This window comes from Alligator sinensis, unplaced genomic scaffold (genome assembly GCF_000455745.1).
Source record: "Alligator sinensis unplaced genomic scaffold, ASM45574v1 scaffold451_1, whole genome shotgun sequence".
Taxonomy (NCBI): domain Eukaryota; kingdom Metazoa; phylum Chordata; order Crocodylia; family Alligatoridae; genus Alligator; species Alligator sinensis.
The window spans coordinates 781,000-790,902 of NW_005842097.1; the positions used below are offsets into that span (position 1 = coordinate 781,000).

Genomic DNA, 9,903 nt, shown 5'->3' on the forward strand with positions numbered 1-9,903 from the left:
TGAGTGGTAGAACCACAAGGCTAGAAATTCCAAAGAAGAAACAAGTTATACACAAGTTTCACACAGTGGCTACCTGTGGTTTCTTTCTCTGCTAAGAGTTTCAGAAACCTTTTTGATATAGCCAAGTCATGGGACCCAGATACAACAACATAATTACCCCCCTCACCTAATTACAACACAGTTTCAAAACCAACTGATAGTGTGGATAGTCTCTAAGAAGTCTAGCTCTGTATATTTAACACAGATAAACTCCTTATGTCTTATTGGACAGCAGTGTTATCATCACCATAGTTCTGATAACGGACCAGCATACCACGCTGATAGGCACTGCACAAACAATCTGAGTATGTGAGTCCTCTACAGAAACTCCAGAATTATGAAATACACACCCAGGGCTCTTTTCTGCCCAGCCTTTCAGGTGACGTTTCTACTCCCACATTTTCTACCCCCACAACTTCTCTTCCATGACTTAACTGATGATCAATATGATCTAAAAAAAAAAGGCTTGTGTGACACAACTTTCCCACGGACTCACTCACAGTGTGTTCCCCAGTTTTGTTTTGGCAGCTCAGTTCAGAAACTATTTTTTCTTGGGTATTTTGCATAGAAAACAATTTAAAATGTATCTTTTACCCAAGTTTGTTGTAGGTCCAACTTTACTTAAAAGTGAGACTTAGTTTTGCTTGAAATATTGCTCAGTTTTGAGTAGAACATCACTCTTTTGGCTCAAGAATGGATCCTTTTCACTGAAATGTATCTTATTTCGAAGTGAAAATGTCTGACTTTGTTGAGGGTTTTTTGTTTTTGTTTTGTTTTGTTTTTTGAAAACAGGGCAATTACAGAGTATGCCAAGAGATATAAGTTTGGACATGAAGTATTTTCATTTGCATAACTAACATTTGACAGAGATCTCAAACAAATGTCTTATCCTTCTTCTACCTTGACTTATTCTCAATAAATAGCTTAGTCAGCTGGATTTGTTTAAAACAATCATATGTTTTATGTAAGGAATTAATGGCATCTAAAGAGGCACTAGGGCAGTGGTTTTCAAGCTGTGGTTTGCAGATCCCTGGGGTCCACGGACTATGTCCAAGGGGTCCACAAAAGATGACTATGAGCAATCAAAATTATATGAATACCAACACTTACAATTCAAAGGGGTCCATAACTCCATTCAAAATTTCCAAAGGAATCTGCACCTCAATTCAAAATCTTTTAGGAATCCGCAAATGAAAAAAGGTTGGAAATCACTGCACTAGGGTAAACTTAAAATAACCATTAATTCTCAGGTTTCAGGACATTAAATAATTAGCAACTGGATCAGGAGGAAGTTCTCCCAGGACATAATATTGTGTGTATAGGTATTTCATTAGAGCATTACACCTATGTCTGAAGCATCTGGACTTGGCTGAAATTTTTTTTTTGTCCTCCCCATGCCCATTCCAGTCTGATAATTCCTATGCTCCTCTTCTACTGGATGAACAGCTACACTGGCTATTATAGTCCCTGCATATGTAATGAAAAATAACTTTAAAAGCATGCAGCTCTGGTAAATCAGCTCCTCATACAAAGCTCCTCCTTTATACAAAGCTCATTCCTTATCAGGGAATGCTGGATTTAAACTGCTTGTATTAACAGCAGACTTTTCTTATTCCAGAAACTCATATCCTGCTGTGCTGAGCACTGCTTATTGGGCTAGAGGCTTCAAATGGAACTTGCTTTAAAAATGTCAGGATCTAGTGCAGGGGTGGGCAAAATGTGGCCCACGGGCCAGATGCAGCCTGCCATGCCATTCTATTCGGCCCACGGGGCTCCTCAAAAATTTAGAAAATTAATATTTATCTGCCCTGTCACTCAGCCCTCAATGGCTTGCCAAAACTCAGTAAATGGCCTCTCCACCCAAAATTGCCTGCCCTGGTCTAGTGGGAAATGTTGATTAAAGCTTTTCTAAAGATTAAAGTATTTCTAATAAATGTCCCCAAACCCACTACATTGTTAAGAACTGGTCTTCACATTCTAACAATCAATAACCCACTCTTGCAGCTGCTTGTGGTGTGGTCGCAGCACAATATAACATGAAAGCATCCTCAGCTTCTGTGCATCCAGGTCTACCCTGGGCATTCTCTTGGAATCAATTGCCATCCAGATGCATTTTCAATTATGCTTGGCTTTGTCCTATGCAATGGACTTAATCATCCTGTTTCTTTTCTTACAATGGCACCAATCAGAAATAACCCAGTTTAGAGCAGCAGTTATACTGATATCAAAGCTGTGTGACATCAAAATCAGGGTCCTTGTTTTCAGCAGGTTCCTGTTTTATACAGGCCTACAGATTCTCCTTAAAGGAAGGCAGAATGGCATGAAAGGCATTTTAACATCATCATCATCAAATCAGTACTATGTGATTTACCTTTACACTTGATGGGATGTTTGACTGTAGGGAGTTCATAAGGTCACCTGGGGGAGGTGGTGGACATGGGAGTGAGCAGGCACTTTCCCTAAAAACAGGACCTGAAAACGAAGTTCATGGGGGAATGTGTGTTATTTTTATGAGGTTACAAGCATGGTTACTAATTCAGTTTCCTCATTTATTTTCCCAAGATCCCTAAACCAGGTGAAACCTTTTAAGAGGGTCTGTCAGGATTTGGAACCAAAGATGAACATGTAGAGCTGTTCTGACACCCAAATGAGAAGGACAAGTAGTTCAATTTCAGCAATATAAAAATCTCAGGATCTCTCAAAGAAATGAGAGAGGCAGAGGGAGGGATAGGATATTGTGTGGTGAGAATGATAGGAACAGACAGGTCAGAAAGGAACTTGAGTTTTTGTTACCTAAGAATAAAGGCAAACACCAGGTAGTAGTCAGTTTGGAACAAGCTACATTTGCTTGTATGTTATTGAGAATCATTATGAACCAGCTCTACAGATCCATTCCCCCTTTAAAAAACATATCTCACATTATTTTACTTACTAGCCGATGGTTTTGGCAGGTATGTCAAGTCTGGTAGGGAAGATGATCCAATCCCATTTTCTTTGGCTTTACTTTTGTTTTCTGTAGGAGATAAAGATATGTGCTCCTGCTTAGGTGGCTCTAATGGAGCTTTCACAGGATCAGTAACATTGGAGGACGAACTCCCTGCAAAACAGCACAAAACAAAAAAGAGAGAGGTTACTAAAACTTGATGTATAATATATTTTTTAAACTATTGAACCTACAAACTGAGACATGCAGCAGTACACCCCAGGTAAGTAACAAGGGGCCCTTTGGGCATCAGAACGGGGGGAGCACCAAAGGCACCATTCAGAGGGCTCAAGTGCCTCTATACTAATGCTAGGAGCATGGGGAAAAAGCAGGAAGAACGCGCACTTCTGCTTGCAAATAATAACTTTGATTTAGTTATTAACGGAACTAACGGGGCTAACAGAAATCTGGTGGGACCCTACCCATGACTGGGCGGTACACATTGAGGGCTACAGGTTGTACAGAAGGGACAGAGTAGGGAGGAAAGGGGGCGGGGTTGCTCTCTATGTAAAGGAGCATTATACATATACCCTAATCAAAATGGGATCAGAGGAGGAGAAAGTTGAGGCATTGTGGGTTAGGGTACATGGAGGTCGAGAGGAAAGGGACTTGGTAGTGGGGGTCTGCTACAGACCACCACACCAAGAAGAAAAGCTAGACTTGGAGTTCTCGAGGCAGCTCTCAGAGGCCATATGGTCTAGGGACGTGGTTGTCATGGGGGACCTAAATTACCCTGACGTGCTGGGAGGAGCAGTCAGCCAAATCCAACCGTTTACGTAGGTTCTTAACCTGCGTGCAGGACCTTCACCTAACACAGGAAGTATACGGGCCCACTAGGGGGAATGCCTTACTGGACTTGGTGTTGGCTACTGGGGAGGACCTGGTAGAGGAGCTGCAGATTTGTGGTCACCTTGGGGACAGTGACCACCAATCAATTGAATTCACCATATGGCTTAGAGTGGGTAAGATAACTAGTAGGGTGGAAGTGCGTGACTTTAGGAAGGCTAACTTCAATGGGCTCAGGAGCTTAGTCAATGATACACCGCAGAATAAGAGTATTGGTGAGATGGAAGTCCAGGAAGGGCGGTCGTTTCTAAAGGAAGTGATCCTTCTGGCACAGAGGGAGACTATCCCAGTATGAGGGAAAAGGGGGAAAGGAGCCAAAAAACTTCTTTGGCTAAACAGGAAAATCCAGGGGAGCCTAAGGGCAAAAAAGAAGGCATATAGGCGGTGGAAGCAGGGGGAAGCTACCAAGGAGCATACCTACTTGGCCCGCACTTGCAGGGAGGCAGTTAAAAAAGCCAAAGCAACTACAGAGCTGAGGCTGGCAACACAAAATAAAAACAACAAAAAGTCTTTTTTTAGGTATGTAGGGAGTAAAAGGAAGGTGAAGGGCAGCATAGGACCCCTACTGAACAAGAAGGAACAATTAGTGACAGACAGGGGAAAAGGCTGAGCTCTTCAATGAGTTTTTTGCCTCGGTGTTCCTGAACAGGGCTCAAGATAAGTCCTAATGGGTTCTTAGATGGGCATCAGAGTGACACCAGCCTACCAACTGTTGACTCTGACTTGGTGCAGAGTTGCTTGGATGAACTGGATGTGTTCAAGCCAGCAGGCCCAGATGAGCTGCATCCAAGGGTACTGAAGGAATTGGCTCGGGGCAATGCAGAACCACTGGTACGGCTGTTTGAGCGCTCATGGTGCTTGGCACAGGTCCCGGAGGACTGGAAAAGGGCCAACGTGGTCCCTATTTTCAAGAAGGGGAGGAAGGAGGATCCGAGTAATTGTAGGCCAGTCAGTCTCACCTCCATCCTTGGAACGGTCTTTGAAAAGATTATGAAGGATCATATTTGTGGGAGTCCAGTGGGAAAAATAATGCAGCAGAGAAACAAGCATGGATTCGTACCAGGTAGATCATGCCTGACCAATCTGGTTTCGTTTTATGACAGGGTCACAAAATGCTTAGACGCAGGAGTAGAGGTGGATGTTGTTTTCTTGGATTTTAGCAAGGCCTTCGATATGGTATCTCATCCCATTCTCATAAATAAATTAAAAGGCTGTGACATAGATGCTTACATGGACTGGTGGGTGGCAAATTGGCTTAGCAGGTGCACCCAGAGAGTGGTAGTAGACGGGTTGGTATCGACCTGGAAGGATGTGGGTCATGGGGTCCTGCAGGGTTTGGTCCTTGGACTTGTACTCTTCAATATCTTCATCAGTGACTTGGATGCGGGTGTGAAGTGTACTCTGTCCAAGTTTGTGGATGATACTAAATTGTGGGGTGAAGTACACACCCTGGAGGGTAGGGAAGGATTGCAGGGAGACCTGGACGGGTTAGAAAAGTGGGCAGAACACAATAGGATGCAGTACAAGGACGAGTGCAGAGTGCTGGACCTAGGGCGCAAAAGTATCCAGTACACGTACTGGCTGAGAAGCGACCCTCTCAGCAGCACAGAAGTAGAAAGGGATCTCGGAGTCATAGTGGACTCCAAGATGAACATGAGGTGATGAAATCATCAGCAAAGCTAACCACACTTTATCATGCATTAACAGATGCATGATAAATAGATCCAAGGAGGTGATACTTCCCCTCTATGTGGCATTGGTCAGACCGCAGTTGGAGTACTACATCCAGTTTTGGGCACCGTACTTCAAGAAGGATGTTGATAGACTCAAGAGGAGGGCCACTCGTATAGTCAGGGGCTTACAGGACAGGCCCTATGAGGAGAGACTGAGGGGACCTGGACCTCTTTAGCCTCCACAAGAGAAGGCTGAGAGGTGATCTTGTGACTGCCAACAAATTCATTAGGGGGACGCAGCAAGGGGTTGGAGATGCCCTGTTCACCAGGGCACCTCTTGGGGTAACAAGGAACAATGGTCACAAATTGACAGAGAGCAGATTTAGGCTAGATATTAAGAAAAACTTATTCACAGTAAGAGTAGCCAAAATTTGGAATAGGCTTCCAAGGGAGGTGGTGCTCTCCCCTACCTTTGGGGGTCTTTAAGAGAAGGCTGGATAGGCATCTGGCTGGGGTCATCTAACCCCAGCCCTCTTTCCTGCCTAGGCAGGGGGTTGGACTCGATGATCTGTTGAGGTCCTTCCTGCCCTAGCATCTATGAATATATGAATCTATTACATTGAAATTTTAAAACTAGTAAAAAACAAACTGATCTGCATGTAACTTTACAACTGTTACGTAATGCTTATGAAAATGTATTTGAATCCAGCTGTACAGTCATAACCATGCAGTTGATATATTAACTCTTAAAAGATCTGATAATGGTAACACATTGATCTTATCATACTCAACACAGTGGCTGCGTATACACAAGACATTTACTGCACAGTTGGCTAATTAACTGTGCAGTAAACATCTCACTGTCTACGTATGTACCCCTTTTAGAGTGCATGCAACTAATAAACTCTGCAGAGGGACAGTACTTGTGAATACAGTTTACAAGTGCCTCAGTTTACCCACCAATACAATGGATATGAGAAAAAGATCTATGAAAAGAGCTGCAATGGTTAGTGCAGATTTCTTGGTTTCATTGGTAACTTGTCTATTAACTAGCTGCATGACCTTGAACAAATTGCTTAAACTGTGTGCCTCAGTTTAAGTGCAAAAAAATGCATAAAAAACTCTGCAGCACAAAAAAGCACAATACTTTTTTGCAAGTAAATATAAGTGCTTGTAAATACAAGTACTACCTTACTGTGGAGTTTTTGTTGCACAGCAGAGCACATGTAGACACTGCCCCAGCTGGCTGGGGCACAGGGTGTTCAGTGTGGGGCAAGCCGGCAGGCAGTCCCCACACTGAAGCACCCTCATTCCCCAGCCAGCCCAGGGCTACTCCAACAGGGCTCTACATGCTGTGAATGAATAAAATCTGGAGCAATATGCTCTGGAGCTTTTTATCCCAGGTGTATGTTCAAATGGAGCACCTGGGAGCAAAAAACTCTGGAGCAATAAGCTCTGGAGTTTATTTGTGCGCATTAATTGCATGTATAGATGCACCTAGTGTCTTTCATTTAAGTATCTTAAAGCACTTTATGTGCAACAAATAAACCTTCCAACACTTTAGTAAGAGCAATTTGTTCAAGGTCATGCAACTAGTCAATAGACAAGTTACTAGTGAAACCAAGAAATCTGCACTAACCATTGCAGCTCTTTTGATAGATCTTTTCCTATAAGGAACATATAGAACCTAACAGACAATTACTTATTGTATAAGCTTTATTAATCATTCTACAGCATTTAATAGCTATTTGTACTCTGGCTGGTTATAAAAAATAAAGAAAGTGCCTCATTCCTTACTGAATTCCATAGGATCTGAGCATAGTTTCTATAAAATCCTATTGGTTTCACCCTATGGGTCTTACCAAAGGCCTTGTAAAATGCAGGGATAAAATTGTCATCCTGATGTTATAATTTAGGGGAAGATCAGTCCCTCACCTGACAAAAGTCTGTGTACAAAGAAGCATTTTGGCTTTGTTTTTATTTAAACCATATGTAAAATAACGGTAACACTTAGCTCTTCTGTAGCAGGGGTCAGCAGCCTATAGCCTTTGGGCGAGATCTGGTCTGTGGAACCATTGGATCTGACTGGCAGACATGGGGCTGTAGTGGTATTCAGCCATAGAGGGCTTTGGCTGCAGGCACTCCACCCGTGACCCTCAGGAGACAAGCACTGGTTGTGGGTGCTCTCCCTGTGGCTTCGTAGGGAGTGGTGGCTGGGTTTTAGCACCCACCCGGTCCTGAGCTGGAACAAGTTGCCTATGCCTGTTCTAGAGCATTGATTACAGCAGTGAGGCCTAGGTTTGTAGCAGGAGTGCCACAAATTAGTCCCACATTCTCCCCAACTTCCACTCTGATCCCTTTCCCTTCCCTGATCTGTTGCTCTGTTTTCTGCTTCCTTCCCTGTGGGCCCTGCCCCCGCCCCGTCCAATTTGCTGCTTTTCTTTCTGCTCCCTGAGCTGGCTGCTGCAGTGCAGCCTGTCCCCTCCCCAGTCTGCTGTGTGCCACACACACAGGCTGCCCCTGCCACTTGTGGCACCCATGCTGCAGGTTGCCCCCTCCTTGGATTACTGCATGTTGCAATCTTGGGAAAAAATAGCCCCATATTTCATAGATTCATAGATGTTAGCATCGGAAGGGACCTCAATAGATCAACGAGTCTGACCCCCTGCATAGGCAGGAAAGAGGGGTGGGTGTTGGGGTCAGATGACCCCAGCCAGATGCCTATCCAGACTTCAATTAAATACCCGCAAGGTAGGGGAGAGCACCACCTCCCTTGGAAGCCCACTCCAAATTTTGGCCACCCTTACCGTGAAGAAGTTTTTCCTGATATCTAGCCTAAATCTGCTGTCTGTCAGTTACTAATTAAATTCACAGGCAAAACTCCACTTGCTTTTAATGGGTCTAGAAATGAGAGAAATGCCACATGGTTTTTCTTTTCTTTTTCCATGAATGTGTCGCAAGAATAAAATGTAGATGTAGTGAACTGTTAGGTATTAGACTGGATCTGAGAGGGTGGCAAGGGCAAACTTAATCATGGGTTAAGTTACAATTTTTTTAACCCAATTGTCTAGACAAAGTTATCACCTTGTAATATTTTTGCATTTTATTCCATTTCCAACATACACACTTCAGCAGGTAAAAACAGGAAATCACACTTTAAGTGTGAAATTAGAGCAGAACTAAGTAGATTAATCAACAAGATGAGTAACCCCAAACTCTACCCAAACCATCCTCGTTTAGTGCATGCTTCATACTCCTACTAGCTTATAATTTATATCAAAAACCAGAATTCAAAAAAGGACTCTCTATGTGTTTATAGTTCTCAGATGTCTTGTTGATCCACTGGCGCCATTCTTACTTGGAATGCCAGCAGACCGTGGTTCAAATCGAATGTTAATCGTCCAGGCACATATTTCCTTTTATATTTATGGGAGGAGGTTAAACTGGGTAGCCATCCCTATGTGGTGGATTGTGTAGTTTTAGGAATAGATTAGAGAAGAACTTGTATAGGATGGTTTGGATAGCAATAATTCTGCCACGAGCAGGGGGTTGGACTAGATGACCTCCAGAGGTCTCTTTGGACTGGGATGGACAACAAATTTGGAAATGCTTTCATGTAAACTAAATGATCTACAGATTTTTCCATTCCAGATTTCTAGGGTAGGCCTCTATAGCTGTTTTTCTCAATCTGGCAAGTTTCTTCAGGAATACATTTCCTACAAATGCAAGTTACTGCTTCATTTTCAATATAAATAATGTTTTATCACACTATTTTATCAGGTTTCTTTATCTTAAAGATAGTTTACTAGTAATCCAAGCCACAGAAGTCATTTTAATTATAAAGTAAGGTAATCTCTTCATGTTTTTCTATTTATGTATACAGTGGTTAGATGTTAAGCCATCAGGAAACAGGATATTTAATTTGTAATCTGTGTTCTTTCTCTATGTGACAATCAAATGCCCCCTCAGCCTCAATAGAGAGAGCATGGGGCTGCAGAATTAATTTCAGATGCATGTTTTCTGTGAACTCAGTCTGCCCGGAGTTGCATTTGTACAGCTGAATTTTGATTTGATCCTTTGTTTCAAATAAGCCAAGCGTTCATCCTAAAACTCAGGCGAACCCACTACGTTTCCTCTTACTGTCTGTCAGCAGTGTGCGAAAGCACAGGTTTCATGGTATTTTAGTACGACATGAGAAACTGCAGATGAGACATCTGGATATAACTCCAGTAGGACCTGACTATCCTCACCTTATTAAGGGAGTTTTTGCTTTAACAACATGAAAACTCTAAAATTAGAGCTGCTTCCCTCTTTCACACTGCTTTTCTGTTGGTTTTTTCTGAATTTTGAAACTTCCTGCTG

The 9,903-nt window shown here is 42.8% G+C and overlaps 1 protein-coding gene across 1 annotated transcript in view; it reads right to left on the bottom strand.

Annotated features, from left to right (window-relative positions):
* Nucleotides 1-9,903, bottom strand: part of IRAK2 (interleukin 1 receptor associated kinase 2) — a 29,138-nt gene that overhangs the window by 9,795 nt on the left and 9,440 nt on the right. The window contains exons 3-5 of the mRNA XM_006024139.3: nucleotides 2,972-3,136; nucleotides 2,411-2,511; nucleotides 2-20 (exon numbers count right to left, since the gene is read on the bottom strand). Coding sequence (XP_006024201.1) covers nucleotides 2-20; nucleotides 2,411-2,511; nucleotides 2,972-3,136 — 285 coding nt within the window. The remainder of the gene's footprint in view (nucleotide 1; nucleotides 21-2,410; nucleotides 2,512-2,971; nucleotides 3,137-9,903) is intronic.